The following is a 22,623-nucleotide window of genomic DNA, read 5'->3' as shown; positions in this document are numbered from 1 at the left end:
CCTCAGGCAAATGATACTGCAATTAATAACTTTTGTCCATTTTTAGTATTATTACTTTAGGACAGAAGTCCTAATACTGATTCAGAAGGATATAATTACTTTGGTTTTTTTGTTGTTTTGTTTTGGGTTTTTCGTTTTGTTTTGTTGTGTTTGAGATGGAGTCTCACTCTGTCAAAAAGGCTGGAGTGCAGTGGTGTGATCTCAGCTCACCACAACCTCTGCTTCCCAGGTTCAAGCGATTCTCCTGCCTCAGCCTCCCAAGCTGGGATTAGAGGCGCACGCCACCATGCCCAGCTAGTTTTTGTATTTTCAGTAGAGACAGGGTTTCACCATGTTGACTAGGCTGGTCTCGAAGTCCTGTCCTCAAGTGATCTGCCCACCGTGGCCTCCCAAAGTGCTGGCATTACAGGCCTTAGGCATCCCGCCTGGCCATTACTTTGAAACATTATTTCTAAAATAACTGCTTTCCAAAATAACTGTACTTCTCTAGGCATGAATGTCCCTTATGTAGAACCATTGTCATGCAAAATTATGGAGTATTGATGGGAAGAACGGACTTTCCAAATTTAATAAGTAAATAGTGATTTAGGCCAGGCATGGTGGCTCATGCCTATAATCCCAGCACTTTGGGAAGTTGAGGAGGGTGGATCACCTGAGGTCAGGAGTTCAAGACCAGTCTGACCAACATGGTGAAACCCTGTCTCTACTAAAAATACAAAAAATTAGCTGGGTGTGGTGGTGGGCACCTGTAATCCCAGCTACTCGGGAGGCTGAGACAGGAGAATCGCTTGAATCCAGGAGGCAGAGGTTGTAGTGAGCCGAGATCATGCCTCTGTACTCCAACCTGGGTGACAAGAGTAAAACTCCATTTCAAAATAAATAAATAAAATAAATAAATAACGATTTAGGCTAATTTAAGAAACAATGGCCTATAATGATATACAAATTGGTAACTTTTAATTTGCATTTGTTTAATTACCAGTAAGGTGGAACACTTTTCTATACATTTATTCACTTTTACAAATTGACCATTCATGTCAACTGAGGTCTTAGAAATTTGCGTGATTTTCTTGCCTTACGATTTATTTGATCTGCAGAATCCAAAACTTTTTAAGGTAATCAAAGTTTTTTCCCTAAGGCTTAAGAAGCCCTCCTTGCACCAGGTTTGATTCATTATATAATGTTTTCTGGTTTTTCCTATAGCCGAACCAGCAGAATTTTTATTGGTGTGTGATAAATGGAAGAAGGGAAGGAAATGGAAGTGCCTTTTCCACTGTTGGGATCAACCTCATGCAAGTGGTAGGGATAGGCTGCTTGTTAGGCAGCAAGTAGCCAGGACCAGAGCCATGGCAAAGGACCCAAATACACTTTTGACCAACTCTACGAGGCTTCATGTTCTGCTAAATCTGATCATCCTCAGCCTCAGAATTCCTTTGGCCTACAGCTGCCAAACCACATTCCTTCAGTGGTCAAGTTTTCCCTCTATTTCACTCCTTTTATTTTATATAAATGCATCTCAAGTAATGATTTAAGAGTTTCAGTTTAAAATCCCCAGAGCCTCTGCCTACAGTTTTAGGATTCATGCTGTGGAATGAGGAGCAACTTAGGAAAAAATTATCTGAAGAGGTCGGAGAGAGAGCTTTTCTGTTTCACTATCATTTGTATATTTGGTCCAGACTCTTTTCTATGGCGGTAAATCTAGACTCTAAACCAGGTAATAGAATAGAAACCCTGCCTTTCTTTACTGCTCTCATATTCAAGCTCAGGTGTTAAATAACCTGGGCCCCGTTTCTCTAAAGATAATTCTTACATAACTCCAGATTTTTATTTTTCCTATTTTCAAACAAATCTAAAACATTTCTCAACAACATTTTAGCCTAAAGCAATTATAAAACCTGAGTTAAATTTTTCAACAATTTTTACCTTGAGAGTTAAATACAACTGTGCCATCTGAAAGCAGTGATGTGCTTTTGTACTTATGTTTATTTTTCATTTGTTTTCCTTTTTTAACATAGAAACCCTAATAGAGTTTTTAAGATGAAAAAGAGCATACCTTTTCTTTTTCTTCAACGGGAAAGTCTGTAAACGTAATGGTGAATCATGATTTTAAAAGAATGTTGATGCCGCTAAAATCACACCTAACAGTTGATCTATTAATGTAAAATACAACGCTACTTTTGTTACTCAATAAAATAGAACTGGAAAAACATTTGGGAATGAAATGATTAATGAGATGAGTAAATTTTTAATTTAAACATTACAAAGATCAAACGATACTTATCCACCTCCCGATTAGTCTGCAATTTCATTGTAATTATAATTCATCTTCATGTGTCAATTTGAGTTAAAAATCATATAAGTTGGATTCCTTTCTAAGATGTACTTCATCCTCCTCATTTGATCACTTTAAAAAGTAGCCTATGCCTCATTTTATGAAAGCCTATATAAAAGCATCCAAACCATAAAATAAGGAAATCAAAGGAGGACTTCAGTTTTTATGGTTGGCATGGTTCTTTTAAATGACATATTCCTTAATCCATTTAAACATAATTTAGATTAACTTCTGGAAACTTTAGTATGTATCAATCAATAAATTATATAAGATACTTAAAAACTCTAAGCTATCTGATCATATATGCCAAAAAACAGCATTTTCTAATTATCTATCTCATTGCAGGACCCACTCTTTTACATTACTGGTATTATTTAGCAAGTGCTTACTCTGTTAGAGCACCCAAGATACAATTATAAATAAAACACCACATTTTAAAAATGTAAGGCTGGGCACGGTGGCTCACGCCTGTAATCCCAGCACTTCAGGAGGCCGAGGATCACCTGAGGTTAGGAGTTCGAGACTAGCCTGGCCAACATGGTGAAACCTCGTCTCTACTAAAAATACAAAAATTAGCCAGGTGTGGTGGCAGATGCCTGTAATCCCAGCTACTCATAAGGCTGAGGCAGGAGAATTGTTTGAACCCAGGAGGCAGAAGTTACGGTGAGCCAAGATCACACCACTGCACTCCACTCCAGCCTGGGCAACAGAGTGAGAGACTGTCTCAAAAAAAAAAAAAAAAAAAAAGTAATTTAACTTGAAAACTAACTACAACTGTTTCTAAAAACTTACAAAATTACCAAACAATTCTAGCAGAAATTCAAAATAGACCATGTCTATATTGGATGGAAAAAATTGGATTTTTCTTTAAATACATAAATATTTAAACTATATTATACAACTTTATTACAAAATGTCTATCACAAATCTATTTTGAAGAATATTTTGAAGAATATGATCACATTTAGCTAAAGCTATTAGGATTATCAGTTATGTTATTTCTAAAAGGAATTCTGTTATATTTCCAGGTAAAATGTCAATTGCATCAGAAGATAAGGAAGATGTCTCAGGAAATCCTTTACTTCTGGTTTCTCATGTCAGACCAATGGAACTAGGTATAGTATAATGGGTGGGACAGAATGAAACTGATCTAATTTCAAACTAGAAGATAAGACTGGTTTCTAATCTGAGAAAACTGACAATTTTTCCTGGAAGAAACACTTAGAATTAATTTATGTTTTCCTCCCTTTTTGCCAAACCATACTGAAAAAAATTATTTCTAAAGCAAATGATTTCTTTACCAAATTTAAGTTTCCTAGAAATACAGGTTCTCTAATTTCCAAACTTTACTCTTTAAATGTAAGAAATCTGATGGCTAGACTTACACATAGTAATGCACATGATCACTTTAGTGGCAAGGGATTAAGACAAACAGAATTTTACGTTTGAAAGTAAACATCAGAGCCACAACCAGGTCAAGGATTCAGTGTAAATCCTTCTTTGCTTCTATTTTTCTTTTCTTTTTTCTTTTTTTTGGAGACCAAGTCTCACTCTGTTGCCCAGGCTGGAATGCACTGTCATGATCCCAGCTCACTGCAACCTCTGCCTCTGGTTCAGGCGATTCTCCTACCTTAGCCTCCCGAGTAGTTGGGATTACAGGCGCGTACCACCACGCCCAGCTAATTTTGTATGTTTAGTAGAGACGGGGTTTCACCATGTTAGCCAGGCTGATCTAGAATTCCCAACCTTTGGTGATCCACTCGCCTAGGTCTCCCAAAGTGCTGGGATTACAGGCATGAGCCACCACACCCGGCCGCTTCTAATTTCTTATTGAAGCTAGAAGCAAAAACCTTACTTCTAACTTAAATGATAGAAAAACCTATTTGTAACCCAAATAAGAAAAAAAATTCTGAAAAGCATTTCAAAGCAAAGACATTAAATATACCACAAAATATCTCAAATAAATGCTATAAAGTTTTTTTCAATGACTTAAAACTCGTGAATCTGATAAAAGTTGTTAATTGTAATATCATTTGTATGATAGGGGCCAAAACCTAATCTCAATTAAATATTACTGAACCATTAATTTAATATTTAATTTTAAATTATGGCCAGGCACAGTGATTCACACCTGTAACCCCAGTACTTTGGAAGGCCAAGGTGGGGGATCACTTGAGACCAGGAGTTCAAGACTAGCCTGGGCAACAGAGAGAGACCCCCCCACCCATGCCTAATAAATTATTAAAAATAGGCCAGGTGCAGTCAGTGGTTCATGCCTGTAGTCCCAGCTACTTGTGAGGCTGAGGCAGGAAGGCTCACTTGAATCCAGGAGTTCAAGGCTGCAGTGAGTCATGACTGTGTTACTGCACTCGAGCCTGTGCAGCAGAGTCTAGGGGAAAAAAAATGAAAGAAATAAAATAAATTATGATTAATCTTGGGTATAATTTGAAGATATTTATTTATTTAGTTATGTTGAGACAGAGTCTCGCTCTGTCGCCAGGCTAGAGTGCAACGGTGAGATCTCGGCTCACTGCTATCTCCGCCTCCCAGGTCCAAGCGATTCTCCTGCCTCAGCCCCACAGGCACGCACCACCACACCCAGCTAGTTTTTGTATTTTCAGTAAAGACAGGGTTTCACCACGTTGGCCAGGATGGTCTTGACCTCCTGACCTCGTGATCCACCTGCCTTGGCTGCCCAAAGTGCTGGGATTACAGGCGTCGAGACACCGCGCCCGGCTGAAGATTATTTTCAATGCAAACAAAATGTTAATGTCATGCACGGTAGCTTGTGCCTGTGATCCCAGCTACTCTGGAGGCTCACTTGAGCCTGGGAGGTTCAGACTGCAATGAGCGGTGATCTCTCCACTACACTCTAACCTTGGTGAAAGAAAACTGCTTTCTTTTTAAAAAATTTTATTTTATTTTATCTTATTTTGAGACGGTGTCTCACTCTTTCGCCCAGGCTGGAGTGCAGTGGTGTATTCTCAGTCTATTGCAACCTCCACCTCCTGGACTCAAGTAATCCTCCCACCTCAGCCTCCCAAGCACCTGGTACCACAGGCACATGCCACCAAGCCTGGCTAATTTTTGCATTTTTTTTGTAGAGATGGGTTTTGCCCTGTTGCCCAGGCTGGTCCCCAACTCCTGAGCTCAGGCAATCCACCTGCCTTGGTACCCCAAAGTGCTGGGATTACAGGCCTGAGCCACCATGCCCAGCCAAAAATTCCTTTCTTTAATATAATATTACATCCAATTTGAAACCCTGTCTCAAAAAAAAAAAAACCCACAAAAACCAAAGTTAATGTGCTTGTAATTTTATAATTCAAAAAATGAACCTACTTCTTTTATGAAAATGAAATCTGAGAAAAGCACAAGATAATATGGTTGTCAAAACAACCAATATAAAGTCAGGTACCTGTCAGTAATGTAAATGAAGTATAAAACTGCTCTAGAGACCTAATACGCACCATGGCATATTAAAGGATTTATAACTAAGTGGAGACATACTGCCTAGGAACAAGGCATTATGAAATTTCTGACACACTTCCCTACCGTTGAAAGAAAATGCTTCATTTAAAATGGCTTTAGTCTTTCTGTAATTTTCACAAGGCATAAACACTGATTTTTCCGTGTGACTCTTCCAAGCCCTCAGCTCATGAGTAGCCTCAGTTCTCAACTCTGACTACACATTAGATCACAATCTGGGGATGAAGGATGAGGCAGGTACCAGAGTGGTGGTTTTTAAATGCTTCCCAGTAGACTGATACATAGCCAAAGAAAATCACAAGATAAAGAAAGGAGTTAAATTCTTTGTACCTATCCTATTTCAAAACAAATTATCTACAATGAGTCATTTTTTTATATAATTACTGTTTTCTACAGTAAATGCTACACATTTAAATATTGAACTTCCACTATGTACTGATATACACCCTACATACTAAAGGAGTGATATGGAAGAGAAAAAAATGATATAGAGGAAAGATGATCAAAATGTGACTAAAAAGCCACAACTTTATTAAAGCCAGTAACTGGCATAATAATGGACAGCTTTAGGTTCCGAATTTGTTTCCCCACTGTTTAAGAGAAAAGCTAAGCTATGATTTGTTACTCCATCTCCTATGGAGGAAACTGCTTTCTTTAATAATGTTGCATCCAGTTATTTACCTTGTCTGATGTATATAATGCATATGTCTTTTACCTCTCTACCTAATGCAGGTATCTCTACGTCAGTATTGGAACCCTCTAATAATACAACTTTTATCCCAACTGTAGCAAATGAAGGAGGAAAGCACTGGACTGTGACAGAAGTCAGGGCTCTAATAGACATCTGGTCTGATAAAAGCATACAACGACAACTAGAGGGAACAGTGAGAAATAAGAGGATATTTGAACAAATTGCGGCCAAGCTTCAGAAATTTGGAATAGAGAGAGACTGGAAACAGTGCAGAACAAAGTACAAAAACCTAAAACATGAATACAAGATCGTAAGAACAGCTCAAGATCTAGGCATGACTAAGAGTATGAAATTTTTTACTGAGTTGGATGCTATTCTGGGACCCAATAAAACAGAAAAATCACGAGACCAGGAGTCCCAAGATGGAGAACATGTCACAGAATGTGCCAACGTAAAAATGGGAGAGGACCAGACAGGTAGGAAGGTGAAGAAAAATAATCTTAACATCATGTTACATCATACAGGTTCAAGGATCCCTTTTCCAAAATGCCTGGGATCAGAAGTGTTTTAGATTTAGACATTTTTTCAGATTTTAGAGTATTTGGATATACATCGTGAGGTATCTTAGAAAGGGGAGCCAAGTCCAAATGTGAAATTCACATGTGTTTCATACATATAGCTTAAAGCTAATTTTATGCAGTATTTTTAATAATTTTGTGCATGAAACAAAGTTTTGACTGTACCCATCACATGAGGTCAACTGTATAATTTTCCACAGGTAGCATCATGTTGGTGCTCAAAAAGTTTCAGATTTTGTAGCATTTCAGATTTCATATGAGGGATGCTCAACCTGTATTGAAAATGTTCAGTACCATAAGAGGAATGTTATATACGTAAGTTAAATAGGTTTCATTACATGCTATTTGACAAACTAGCTGAATTTATTATGAAACAGATTTAGTATACATTTGATCTTCCCCAGAATAGAAACAGTACAGTTATACAAAAAGGAGGAAATAAAACTGGATTCCCAGAATAAAGTTTAAAATAGATCAATTTTAATAAAGCAAATATGCAACCCCAGACGGCAGAAGTTAAAGTAAATTTTCATACTAATTGTGGTAAAACTGAGTAGAATAGAAAAAGGGCATTGAAGAACTTAGAAAAATATAAAATACATGAGACTTTCTTAGAAGTAGTACATTTCTCTGGGACCCATCATAAATGTCTTTAAAGTATATTTAAACCAAAGGATTGAGATGCAGTACATACACACAAAGACATGATAGCATGAAATAAACTGAATGAGTTCTAGACCAGGATTCAGGAAGTCAAAGTTCTAATGCTCTGTGGAACCTTGAAGTAACCAAGTGTCTCCTCTAGACCAGGGGTCCCCAACACCTGGACCCTTACTGGTCCGTGGCCTGTTACGAACTGGGTTGCACAGCAGGAGATGAGTGGTGGGTGAGTCAAGTTTCTTCTGTATTTACAGACACTCCCCATCATGCACATTACGACCTGAGCTCCACCTCCTGTCAGATCAATGGCAACATCAGACTCTCACATTAGATTAGAATACTGGTGCAAGAAGACTGTTGTGAACTGTGCAGGCAAGGGATCTAGGTTGTGTGCTCTTCATGAGAATCTAATGCCTGATGATCTGTCTACTGTCTCCCATCACTCCCAGACGGGACCATCTAGTTGCAGGAAAACAAGCTCAGGGCTCCCACTGATTCTAGATTATGGTGAGTTGTTTAATTATTTCATTATATATTACAGTGTAATAATAATAGAAATAGAGTGCACAATAAATGTAATGCACTTGAATCATCCCAAAACCACGGCCCCCTCACCCTCAGTCCATGGAAAAATTGTCTCCCATGAAACCAGTAAGGTGCCAAAAGGTTGGAGACTGCTGCTCTAGACCTAACTCCAGAATTGGGGGGTGTGGACAAGATGGTCTTAAAGACCTCTACTAACCACAATGTCTCCAGATTTTATTATCTGGCTTAAATGATGAGTCCCAATTCTAAGATAGTCTGTGTCTAGGGAAGAGAGGGGAACAATAGACAGTTAAGACTGGAAATGCTGGTGAGAAATCTCAAAATATTTCACTGGTGGACAAGAAAGAAACTGGTATGCTAGAGAACTATACATATCCCCCAGTTAGATGACTACAGATAAAGCAGCCCAATAGCAGTGGCATCATATCTTCATACAGTCAATGCTGGAGATGCAGCTAAAGATGATTCCATTAGTTACGTCAGAAGACCTAGTTAGAGACTCAGATCCATACCCAATATCTATAATGACAAAAAGGGTAGGGAATCTAACCTTTGGAAAAGCAAATAATCATATTTACTACTAGGGTCCCTTTAAAAAGGAAAATACTATATTAAAGTTTAAAACACAATTCTGGGCCAAGCGTTGTGGCTCATGCCTATAATCACAGCACTTTGGGAAGCCAGGGTAGGTGGATCACTTGAAGCCAGGAGTTTGAGACCAGCCTCACCAACATGGCGAAACCCCATCTCTACAAAAAAAATACACAAAAAATTAGCTAGGCCTGGTGGCACATGCCTGTAATCCCAGCTACTTAGGAGGCTGAGGCATGAGAATCCTTGGAACCTGGGAGGCAGAGGTTGCAGTAAGCCGAGATCGCACCACTGAACTACAGCCTGGGCAACAGAGTGAGACTCTGTCTCAAAAACAAACAAATAATCTAAATAAATAAAACACGATTCTGAAGTGAACTTAAAAAGTCAATATATATCCCCTTATGTTCATACAGTCATTGCTGGATATGTAGCTGAAGGTGATTTGGTCAGTAATAAGTCAGAAGGCATAGGAGATACAGATATAAAACAAGGTCTTGACACAGGTAAAAAAAAAATTCAGGTGTTTTTGTTTTGTTTTGTTTTGTTTTGTTTTTGGTGTGTGACAAAGTATATACATAAAATGCTATTATAAGACACTGTTATGGCCTGAACTGTGTTCCTCCCACCAATGTTCATATATTGAAGCCTTAAACCCCAATGTGATGTATTTGGAGACAGGGCCTTTGAATGATAAGTAGCTGGTGCCCTCATAATGGGTTTTAGATTTTCTATCAATATATTAATAGATGCTACCATACCTAAGAAATTATGTTATAACATTGTATGAGGTACTGTTGGATCATAACTCAAAACACATAAATGGAAGGTGGAAATAGTATTCCCCATGGCTGTTTTTCTCCAAGTATAGCAGCATCAGCATTAACTGAGAACTTACTCAAAATGCAAATTATTGGGTCCCATCCAGAATCAGAAACTCTAGTATTGGGGCCTAGCAATCTGTTTTAACAAGTCTTCCAGGTGATAATGATGCAAGCAAGTTTGAGAATCATTACCCTCTAGTATAGGGCACTAAGGGTGTGGAGGTGAAATTTCGGGCTTGCTACCTGATAGTTTGCTGCTTCTACACAAACCAAAATTGGGGAGGAGGAGATCACCAAGCCCCCAAGCTGAAGCTTATCTGTTAAAAAGACCTTGTACCTAGTCTTTCAGTCCAAAGCTTCATATAACCTTACAAAGTATAAAGCCCAATGTTAATTTAACAAACTAGTTAATCAAATTTCCTATACTCCTGGCCAACTTATTTATCTGGTTTATCAGATAGGACAGCGTCTTAGGTTTCCATTGGCATCACAGCAATGGCCTTTGTCATTAAGAGTTAAAAATCAAATTACGCCAGGTGCAGTGGCACATGCCTATAATCCCGGCTTCTTGGGATGCTAAGATTGAAGCATCACTTGAGCCCAGGAGTTTGAATCCAGCCTGGGCAACACAGCAAGAACCCATCTCTAAAAATAAAAAATAAAAATTTAAAAAAGAAGAAAATCAGACTACTGCATTGTTTAATAAGGAAAAAAGATTTCCATCTAAAAAGTTAAGAGCTTTAGTATTCAGAAGATTTTAGCTTGTTAGTCCTTTGGAAAACTTACTTAAGCACAACCTCAAGATACTTTTTTACATGTAAAAGGAAAAGATTAAGTCAGAAATATGAGTTTTTTTGTTGTTGCTGTTTGGCATGTTTGCATGCCAAATATGAAATATTTGGAATATATTTAGAAAATATGAAACAGGACAAATGCATAGTCATTCTAGAAATTATATTAAACTGTTACATGAAAATACAAAGCAAAGATATAAACCTACAAGGATCTCAGCAGCTAAATACATAAGAAAAAAACTTAAACAGGCAAGGATTTTAGGTACACCTGCAATACATACCAACTGATTCACAAATTGCCACTCTGTTCTTAGGAAGAATGTAGTAGAATGTAGTATTGAGGTATAAAAATATGGATTATTTATCTTCAGGGAAAAAATTCACATGAAGTAGTCTTTCTTTAAAAAAACAACAAAGTGATGGACATTTACATGTAAAAACAGAGGTCACCTCATTTTTATTTTTTATGTTTCACTGATGAATTTCTGAAATCAGAATTGTTATTATTAATAATAGCTCCATATTGTTAACTTTGATATCTGGCCAAAAAACCGGTTCCCCAAAAGTATTCTCTTTCCTATCTTAAATGTATGCTATAAGCCGTAAGCTTTTCCTTACTTCAAATGAAAATCTAGCTAGAGCTGTAGACCCCTTGGATTCTGAGTATCTAGATCAGTTCCCTATTTGGAACTTCTGAAGATTTTGATCTAGTAGGTTGGAGTCAGTTCAGGCACCCGTATTTTTAGATGATTCTCAAGCATAGCCAGCACTGGAAACCATAGCTAGGTTATCATGCTCAGACCAGCAGAGGACTGATTCACACAGAAGTTTCAACTTGATTCCATTCAGGGAAGAAAAATCCGCTAATGCCAATAGATTATCACTTAAAAATTAATGACTAATGGAATACGAAGGAAATTAATCACAGGGAAGAATCATAGACTACTCAGGCTATCCCTATTACATTAAGTAAAAAGAAGTGGTCCGTGAAAATTGAATTAACTAGATCTCTGGATCTAAAACATATTTTATTTTTCTCCCTGGTCTGAAGCATAAGCGAGAGAGGATAAAAGGAATCAAGATGTTATCAAAGGAGAAAGGACTCTGCCAAAAGAGAAAATTTGTGTTTGACAATCTTATCACCTACCTGTCTCCTCTGAGTAGGACAAAATTGACTTAATTCAGATCCAATATCAGCTGCCATTTATATGAGCTGGAATGCCTTACTATCTATGTATTCCTGAAAGCCACTGCTTTCTCGTATAGGACAGTCACAGTTAAACCTATTTTAGGTCAGAGGGGGTGGAGTCAGGCATACTTAAATAAGCATAGAAATTCCATGGTAGTAAAATATATCCTATTAGATAAGGTCACGCTGATCTTCAGCCTAAAAATCACAAGTGAAATATCTCAATGTTCATCTAAGAATAACCCTAGAAATGCCCATTTTTCTTTTGGTTGTAGCAAAACATATTTCCAAAATTCAAAAAAATTCACAAGGAGATGGCCAGCAGAGGGCATTAAGGAATCTATTGTTACCATCTCAAAGGGTTTGCTAAGAATTATGTTTTCTTCTAATTCATTTCTCTCTCCCAAAAGAAAGAAATTGGAAGTAATTTTCCTTAAACCTGGAATATTTAAACACTTTTGTATATTTTACATGCATTATAATTTGTATAATCTTAGCAGTAACATTATTACATAAATTAATGCACTTTAGTCAGATGAGACACGATATTACTGAGAACTTTTCATTTTAATCCAATAGTACATCCAGATAGAGAAGAACTGATTACTAAAAGTTCAGAAAACCCAAGACTTATAAATGTGAAAAAAGAAAGTTCAGACATAGGTATGCTGCTAATCTTAAATACAGGCAACTTGTTAATTATGAAGGTATTATTTTTCTAATTTGTACTGTTGGTAATATTTTAATAAACTTTTAAGAAGCTGTGGCATAATAAAAAATATATCTAGTTTTGGTCTCCCGTTCCTGGCACAAAGCATCAACAGCCTTTGGAATTTCCAGAAATAGAAGCATCTATGTTATGTTAATGAGGCTACTCTAGGTGGGTTCCCAGATAGCTTCAGGATGGCAGGTAGTCACCGAAAAAGACAATCATATGATGAGGGTTGGAGCTTTGTGCCAGTGTGACTTCCAGGGAGGAGAGTGGGGCTGGAGGTTGAGTTCAATCTTGTAGCCAATGACTTAATCAATCACATCATAAAAACTCGGGCTCAGAAGATTTGGAAGCTCAGTACAATGCAGTTCATGTTTCCTTAGTTCCTCTATAACTTCCCACAGACATCACTGCATTAACCTCTACACTTGACCTGTCTTTACTTTTCTATTCTCAAACCTCAGCAACTTTTCTTTTTTGAGATGTAATTTACATACAATCAAATTCACCCAATTAAAGCACATAACGGTGGTTTTTAGTATATCCACAGTTATACAATAATCACCAGTATCCCATTTTAGAACATTTTGATCACCCCACAAAGAAACCCCGTATCTGTGGGGCGCAGTGGCTCATGCTTGTAATCCCAGCACTTTGGGAGGCCAAGGCGGGCAAATCACGAGGTCAAGAGATCAAGACCATCCTGGCCAACATGGTGAAACCCCATCTCTACTAAAAATACAAAAATTAGCTGGGCGTGGTGGCGCACGCCTATAGTCTCAGCTACTCAGGAGGCTGAGGCAGGAGAATCGCTTGAACCCGGGAGGCGGAGGTTGCAGTGAGCCGAGGTCACGCCACTGCACTACAGCCTGGGTGACGGAGCAAGACTCTATCTCGGAAAAAAAAAAAAAAAAAAAAGAAATCCCATATCCATTAGTAGTTTAACTGCTTGACCACACCTCTGTAACCCCTGGCAACCACTAACCTACTTTCTGTTTCTATGGATTTGCCTGTTCTGGACATCAGTGGTACCCTCCAATATACATTTTTGTGTCTGGTTTCTTTTGTTTCATGGTTCATCCATGTTGTAGCATATATCAGTATTTCATTCCTTTTAATGGCTGAATAATATTCCAATTTACGGATATACCATATTTTGTTTACCCATCCATCACTTGACAGATATTTGGGTCACTGCCATTTTCTGGCTCCTATGAACACTGTTGCTATGAATATCCTGGTACAATTTTTTTCCCATTTTGGTAAAGTATACATAAAATTTCCCATTATACCCATAAGTACATTCACGTTGTTGCACAAACATCACCATTCTCCATCTCCTGAACTTTTTCATCATTCAAAACTGAAACTTCTGTAGCCATTAAACAATAACTCCTCCATCCCAACTTTTCTTAGCCTGTGGTGACCACTATTCTCCTTTCCATCTTTGTGAATTTGACTATTCTAGGTACCTCATGTAAGTGGAATCATACAATATTTGTCCATTTGTACCTGGCTTATTTCACTTATAATATCTTCAGGGCTCCTCCATGTTGTAGCATTTATCAGAATTTCCTTCATTTTAATATTGCATTGTATGGATACACCATTTTGTTTATTAATCCATCGATGGTCATCTGGGTTGTTTCTGCCTTTTGGCTATTATCAATAACACTGCTATGAATGTGGATGCATAAATATCTGCTTGAGTCCCTGCTTCCAATTCTTTTGGGTATATACCCAGAAGTGAAATTGCTGATCATATGGTAATTTATGCTTAATTTTTTTAGGACCTGCCATACTGTTTTTCCGCAGTAGATACATGTTTTTATGTGAACATGTTTTCAATTCTTCTGGGTTTATACGTAGGAGTGGAATTGCTTGGTCACATGGCATATGCTGAAAGTTTCTGAGGAACTACCTGTTTCCCACCATGACTTCATCATTTTACATTTCTATCACCATCTTTTAAAAATTATATCCAACAAGAGTGATTTAAACACATTTTCAAATTTCCATGAGGCACTAGGCATGGTGGTGTGCACCTGTAGTCCCAGCTAATTGGGAGGCTGAGGCAGGAGGATCACTTGAGCCCAGGAGGTCCACAGCAGCCTCAGCAACATAGTGAGAGCCTGTCTCTTTAAAAAAAAAAAAAAATTCATAAGGCTGAAAAAGTATTCAGGATTAAAACCTAAGAGAATTGAAGATGAGAGGAACTCACTGTTGGAAAGTACCGTGGAGTATGCCCTTCCCCTGCCATCCCCCGCTGCACATCATTACCCCAAAATAACACTGGGTCCACTGCAGGGTCTAAATTGGTAAATTTTAAATGTCATTTTGATATATGAAGTCTAATAGAGAATATCTCTATTGTGTATTACCTAAAATGCTTCCACATACTTGAGTTGGTAGAGAACATGGTAGAGAAAGAAGGAAAATGTCAATGCCCACTTCTCACTAAAAGAAATTAAGTAAACATTGGGAATTTCCATATTCATAAATATCCAATGAAGATCACCTATGATGAAAAGCAGCTAAATTATCCTCACTAATAATGGAGAACAGTCTGTCTTATAATTTTTAGAATATACTGTTTGAATATGGACACAAAATTTCTTTTGTTTCATATTGAAGTTATTATTGTATTCTTGGTGCTTTATGCCATTCACAGTTGCTTTAAATGAATGATAATCAAATACAAGACTTATCTATGTTTGAATAATTATAAATCATGTTGATTTGTAGGTAATCCTTTAGAAGATGCTAAAAGTCATTTACAGATTGTAATAGTGAGTGACACAGAGGCTGGAAAATACTGGTGTGACAGTGAAGTCAGAGCATTGATACAAATATGGTCTGATGAAAAAATTAAGCGAATGCTTGAAGGGGTCACAAGAAACAAGAAAATATTTGAGGAAATTGTCAGAAGATTAATGCAATTTGGGATAGACAGAGACTGGAAACAATGTAGTACCAAATATAAAAAGTTAAAATATGAATATAGCATTTCACAAAGAAAAAATGGCAACCCTCCAAGAAAAATGAGATTTTTTTTTTTTTTTTTTTTTTGAGACGGAGTCTTGCTCTGTCGCCCAGGCTGGAGTTCAGTGGCGCAATCTCGGCTCACTGCAAGCTCCGCCCTCGGGTTCATGCCATTCTCCTGCCTCAGCCTCCCAAGTAGCTGGGACTACAGGCGCCCGCCACCACGCCCGGCTAATTTTTTTGTATTTTTAGTAGAGACAGGGTTTCACCGTGTTAGCCAGGATGGTCTTGATCTCCTGACCTCGTGATCCACCCGTCTGGGCCTCCCAAAGTGCTGGGGGATTACAGGCGTGAGCCACCGCGCCCGGCCAGAAAAATGAGATTTTATGAAGAGGTTGACTGCATCCTAAGAAAACCAACTCTCAGAACTGCCAAATGGAAACATGGTAACCTTCGAATTGACATTAACCAAAAAAAAAAAAAAAATTCTAGACATTCTTCTTTGCACTTTCATTCAGCAAGAAAAAAACTCTAAAAATAAAATCCTAACACTATCGTATACTCAAATGACCCTTTAAAATCATTAGAAATAGGTACCTAATTTAAGCCAAGAGTTTCAACTTTTTTCTAAACCTTATACCAAAATATTCCTAATTCTTAACTCATTATTTGTCCAACTGCTTAAGTGTTCTTATTTTAGTATACTTGAATACTTGAAAACTAATGTGTTTCAAATGATGTCATATAATGATTTTTTTCCTGTGTTTTTATTTAAGAATTATTTGAAGGTCGTAACAAAAGCCAAGGAACTTTGAGCTTCAAGAGAAAAGCACATGAAGATGGTAAGAGCCAGAGAAATGCCAAATTCTTCCACACAGTGAAAAAACTTGTTGCTTTTTCCTGATAACAGAGATATTTATTCCTGTCCTTGATAAATTAGACTAAACATATTGTTTATGAACTGTATTAGAGCAGAGAATGCTGAGAAATAATTTCTTTCATAGCTCATTGAGTGAAAGTTTCTGCAGGAGCTAGATTTTATATTTTAAAAGAAAAAGAAAGAAAAAAGAGCGAGAGTAACACCATAAGTAAACAAAAACTTGCCCGGAGTTAGATAACTATTTGGTTATCATGTTCCTTTAAATTGTACTTTACAGTGATTGTTACAATTATTGTTATCAGATGTAAAAAGAAAAAAATCCACAGTTCTTCAAAGGTAGTCAATAATCAATACAACATTTTAATAAGCCTGCAAGTAAGTCAAACTCAGAAGCCAACCTAATAATGGGAGCTGTAATTCCAAAATGACCCACCACAGATATCAGAAAAGAAAATATAATGCAATATAGCATGTAGAAGAAAATGCACACAAGACTAATAAGAAAACCTGAGTTCCAGTCTCTCTTTGACCCTAATTCCTCAACACAGAGCAAATCACTGCATCTCTCTGTATCTCTAAAATAATCCAGCTTTAATGTCTTATAGATTTATGATTTATGAAATTGTTTTTTAGTTAACACAAAAAATTGAAGAGTAAAACAAAATTTTACAAAGTAAACCCACCATTCAGGACATAAAACTAACTAGCACCTTAAAAGCCTCCCAGTCATTAATCATCCTCCAGCCCCCATAAACATTATCATTATTCTCACTTCTATCACCATAGATTAGTTTGGGATTTATACTATATGTACTTTTCTTTCATTCAACATTGTTTGTGAGATTCACCCATGATTTTACTCATAACAGTAATCTGTTATTTTTTATTGCTGTAGAACAGTCCATTATAAAAATATACAAGCCAGCCAGGTGCAGTGGCTCAGGTCTATAATCCCAGCACTTTGGGAGGCCAAGGCAAGAGGATCACTTGAACCCAAGAGTTCAAGACCAGTCTGGGCAACATAGTGAAACCCCCATCTCGATATTTAATAAATAAATAAACGTACATCCCATTACTTTTTCAAATCTATTTCACTGTTGGACATTTCAGTTGTTTCCAGATTGGGGCTTTTATGAAAAATTGCACGTCTCTCAAAGGACCTATGTATGCATTTCTGTTGAGTATATACCCAGAAGAGAAAGGCAGGGTCATAGGGTGTAGGTCATAGGTCATGCATATATCCAAGCAGTGTTCTAAGCACTTTACATATATTTAACATATTTAGTCCCAATCACAATCCTATAAGGTAGATACTATCATTATACCCAATTTATAGATGAGGAAATGGAGGCATAGAGAAGTCTAAGCTCTTGAACCAATGAGGTCTCTCTGCCAGGGCAGGGACCACATCTGCCCTGTATGGTAAAGTATTCCCAGTGTCTACCACAGTGCCTTAGTAATGTACTTAGATGTACATTATTCCTATTTGTTGAGCTCCTGCTCAACAAATACATTTTGAATAAAGTATTAGCAAATAGCAAGAATTCCTCTTCCCCTTATAACCTTTTATCTCAAGTGAACTGAAAAGTGTACTTTTCCAAGTCTGGATATAAATGCAAGTCAGATAAAATGCTTGTGTCGTTAACCCTTAGCCGTTTCTCCTTTCAGGTTAAACAGCTAAGGGTTAACCGCACAAGAGTATCATTCTGAACCCACTGAATTTGAGCATTAGACCTTACAGTATGTATGTCTAAGCCAACAGATGAGGAAACAGACTCAGAAGTTAGGAGACTTGCCCAAGATTAAACTGGTGTTACTGGAAAACCTGGAGCTAGATTTCAGATTGTATGTTAAGGAGCTCTTCCCAATATTGACCAGAATGACCAAGCAGTGGTACTTGGAGACTTTTGGGGGCAGGTAAATTCTGCTTCAGACTAATGCAAAAAGCTAAGTTTTAAAAAAACAATAGTTATAAATGGAAGAATTGAAAACACTTATTTTAAATCAAGAATCACTGAATTATAAAATAATTAAAATCAAAGACTGGAACCATTTGCAAGGACACTTAAGTCACTTCCTCAAACCAAAATTTACTTGACTTAGATAAAGGTTATAGATTAAGGGAGTATAAAAGTTAAACACTATAGAAATGTTACATATTTGGTCATTTTCAGTCAAATATGAAAATCAAAATTAAGATATTCCCTGCCTTAATTTGGCAGCCCAAAGTAAGTTCTCTGACAAGCAAATCCTGTGTTCTCCACAAAACTAAATGAAGATTAACTGGGAACTAGATCCATAGAAGTTTGACTGAGTGCATCTCTCATTCTCACAAGTGCCTGTCTAGTGGTAATGTTCTGTACTCTGTTTGCAGAACCAGTGTCTAAATCTCTTAAGAAAAGTGCTCCTGAGATCATTACAAATCAGTTTCCTCAAAGCATAATAACAGAACCAAAAGATTCTACAGAATGTTTCTGCAGACAGGAAACCCAACTTCATCAGGTAAATCTTATAAATTTTTAGAAGTAGTATGAAAATGTTTGTCATTGTAAGGTTCAATTCCTAACCTGGAGAACTGATAATTCACTGAAGGGAAGGGCATGGTTATCTCCTAACTAATCAAGGAAAGGCTAACTAGCTGATTCATGGGATAAATCTACAGATGTTTACTAATTCCTTTTATGAAATCTTCAAATATGTCCAGGCCATTCTAGTCTCCATAAAATGTGACTGTGTTTTAAAGATGAAAATGTTTATTCTAAGAAGGGGTGTCTGGTTTGTTCAGAACTCCGTAAGCTACTGAAATGATGTTTTCAGGACCAAACCAGCATTTGGTGATTATATGAATCAGGCATGAACATACGCAAACACATGCATGCACAGTTTACAGCTAAGAGGACATTTGAAAATTCCCCTACAGAAAGTAGAGCTACGGAATAAGTCTGAAGATAGCGAGCACTACTAAAAAGGGGGGGAGTACATCTGGATGAACCCATCTGGGTTAAATATCCAGTGCATGACTGACTTAACTAATTGATACTCTATTTATTTTTATATGAAATGGGTAATATACTTTCCAGGTATTCTGTTAACCCCAGGACTAAATGTTTCCGATTAGATTATGCACAAGACAAAAAACTGAACCAAATACAAAGCAAAAGTTACAGAAATCTCACCTTCTAGATTCCATCTTCTTAAAGATGAGGTTGGTCAGGCATGGTGGCTCACACCTGTAATCTCAGCACTTTGGGAGGCCGAGGCGGGTGGATCACTTGAGGCCAGGAGTTCGAGACCAGCCTGGTCAATATGGTGAAACCCCATCTCTGATAAAAATAGAAAAATTAGCTGAGTATGGTGGCGGGCACCTGTAATCCCAGCTACTCGGGAGGCTGAGGTACGAGAATCGCTTGAACTTGAGAAATGGAGGTTGCAGTGAGCCCAGAACATACCACTGCACTCCAGCCTAGGTAACAGAGTGAGACTCTGTCTCAAAAAAAAAAAAAAAAAAAACCAAACAAAAAAACAAGAAGATAATGTATAAGAAATAAATTCCTTCATCAAAAAGGAAAAAAACCCAATCAAACCTTTTTGCAGTTGTTTTAAAACCAGTGAGTGAATGAGGGTGAGAAAGTGAAAACAGAGCTTTCTGCAACAGACCACCACCTCTCAGGGTACAGTATATAGATACAAAAAACTAACTAAACTAAAAAAAAAAGTTAGGTCTTAGTTTTATTCTGGCCCTTATCTATCAGTTTAGAGCAGCAGATAATTGTATTTCCAAGACATAAGGCAGTGTCACTGTTCTTCCAGTCAGAATCAGTCCTCCCAAAGGATGAGCACTATAGCTCATGCAAAATTTTAAATTGATTATGGGTGAGAACCAGCCCTCTTTGTGCACCTTAATGATTCTATGCCTACACAAGAGAAATTTTAAATTGTTTTTCAGTAATACACTTGTTCCTCAAAACCACATAATCACATAATTATTGCCCTTATCTGGTATTATTTAATCTTATAATTCTTTTACAGAAAAGCAACTATAGAAAACAAATATATGTAACCAGGAATCAAATTGTATTCATTAAAAAAACAAACAAACAAACAAAAAAAAACCCCACAAAAACCCATAACCATGAATACCAAGTATTTTCCTAAAATGGGTACTAAAACTCCAACTAGTGCTAATATGTAAGTTTTTTTAAAAAGTCTCTTTTTCTTCAGGCACACACTCAAAGGGTAGGAGAAAGGGGAATGAAAATTTCTTGGATAACTTTGGCAAAAAAGTAAATATAGTGAAGAACAGTTCATATATATTTTCTACAGACCACCAGGCAACCCTAAAGACCTCTAGATTCTCCCCTACCCCCATGACAGAGTATCCAAAATAACTTCTTTTTTTTTTGAGACGGAGTCTCGCTCTGTCGCCCAGGCTGGAGTGCAGTGGTGTGATCTTGGCTCTCTGGAACCTCCATCTCCCGGGTTCAAGCGATTCTCCTGCCTCAGCCTCCCGAGTAGCCAGGACTACAGACGTGCGCCACCACGCCCAGCTAATTTTTGTATTTTTAGTAGAGACGGGGTTTCACCACGTTGGCCAGGATGGTCTTGATCTCTTGACCTCCTGATCTGCTCACCTCGGCCTCCCAAAGTGCTGGGATTACAGGCTTGAGCCACCGCGCCTGGCCATAACTTCTAAGAATGTTACAAACTAATGTGGCTCACAACTACCACATAATCAAGAGTTTACTTTCTCCTTGGATTATATAACTAATTTTCTCAATAATTTTTTTTTTAAACAAGAAATCTATTATGGTCAACCCACAATTATCCAAGATTGGAGTTATGCAAGTTAAAAATATTCTTTTTGATGCTTCCCACATTCTCAGCTCTTTAGTAAACAAGGAATACACAAAATGTGAAACTGAAATTCAAGTATTTGGGACAATGAAAATAGCAAAAAGTACTTCTAGTTTAAGTTTGGTTGAGGGAAAGCTAATTATTTGGAATGCGTTTATACATGGTGCACCCATTTTGCTGTTAAGTGTTATTGCCAAGTTCCTTAACTGTAGTAGAAGTTGTTACTACTGTATTGCCTTATGGAAACTGTAATACTTTCAGTGAGAATATCAAACCTAGGTTTTTTTAATCCTAGTGTAATAATTTATATCAACTTCCAGTTAAGTCAGGTAGTAAGAAAAGGAAAGATCACCGAAATAATTTTTTTTTTTAACTCGAAGGGATCTCTCAATTTTTCAAAATCAAGTGTATGGATCTTGGCATAGAGACAATACTCCCCTGTCCCCCTTTTGAAGAAGGGAGTTAATTTTTGTCATATTACCAAGGTTTTCATTCATTACAAGACGTCTACCAACGAATCTTTTCCAGATGCATTATTCCCTATGGTTGGTTTATTTTCACTTAATTTATATGAGATCTACTACCGGTAGTTATTCTCAACATCAACTAGTCATCTTTCCCTGGGTCTGAAGTCTAGGATCCTCAAATTCCCAGAGCGATAACTACTTTCAAATCCATAATCTGCTCAATAGCTCTGCCCTTGCAAACAAAAGCTTGTGGTGGTTGGAGGCCCCGCGCGAAAACCTTTAGGTGTTCAAGGACCTGGACTGGCCGCCACGCCACACTAGCCTATTTACAGGAGCAACCACAGGCTCGGGGATACTAGAACCCGCATGCAGTCGGGGAGGAGCCCTGACCTAGCTAGACCAAGCAAACCGGCGCTTTACAAGCTGGCCAGCCTCTGGAGGGGTGCACAGACCGGGGGCGGAGAAGCAGAAAGCCCCTAAAGGGCATGAGTGGCTGGGAGGGTGGGCAGGACAGGCTAAAGTTCATGGAAGCGAGGTGCCCCTCGTGCACGCCTAGGCAACCCGGTCGATGCCACAGGCAGGTACCGGTTCAGGTCGGAGAGGTCGGTCCTCCCAGCCCTCGGGCGCTCATGAGAACGCCTACTGAAGCGGCTCCGAGAGATGGAAACGCACGCCTCCGCCACCGCCACCCCCACCCTGTTGCTTACCGGTGCTGCAGCCCCACGAGTCCCAGAGTGATCACATGCGGCACATCCAGCTGCGTGGGCCACTCTCCTGAGGCGATGCACCCGAACACGCCACATTCCTCTCGGACCCCCAACTCCTCCAGCTCCATGTCGCCGCCGAAAGCACGTGGAGGGACCTGCCGCTGCGGCCAAGGTGTAAGCACCAACCAGCCGCCAGCTCAGCCCGTGGAGCTCAGCAGCTCGCGCTCGCCTCAGGCGCTTCCTTCCCGAGGCTGGCCCCAACTACTGCGGCGGCGCGCGCTGTCCCTAGGTGGCGTGGCCAGCTCGGCCCTGCTCCGCCCCCTCCGAGCC

The 22,623-nt window shown here is 38.3% G+C and overlaps 1 protein-coding gene across 1 annotated transcript in view; it reads right to left on the bottom strand.

Annotated features, from left to right (window-relative positions):
* Nucleotides 1-22,580, bottom strand: part of PPAT (phosphoribosyl pyrophosphate amidotransferase) — a 43,095-nt gene extending 20,515 nt beyond the window's left edge. The window contains exon 1 of the mRNA XM_025386343.1: nt 22,294-22,580. Coding sequence (XP_025242128.1) covers nt 22,294-22,421 — 128 coding nt within the window. The 5' untranslated portion in view covers nt 22,422-22,580. The remainder of the gene's footprint in view (nt 1-22,293) is intronic.
* Between the last annotated feature and the right edge of the window lie 43 nt (nt 22,581-22,623).

Source organism: Theropithecus gelada, chromosome 5, assembly GCF_003255815.1.
Source record: "Theropithecus gelada isolate Dixy chromosome 5, Tgel_1.0, whole genome shotgun sequence".
Taxonomy (NCBI): Eukaryota; Metazoa; Chordata; class Mammalia; order Primates; family Cercopithecidae; genus Theropithecus; species Theropithecus gelada.
This window is presented reverse-complemented; position numbering and strand designations above follow the sequence as displayed.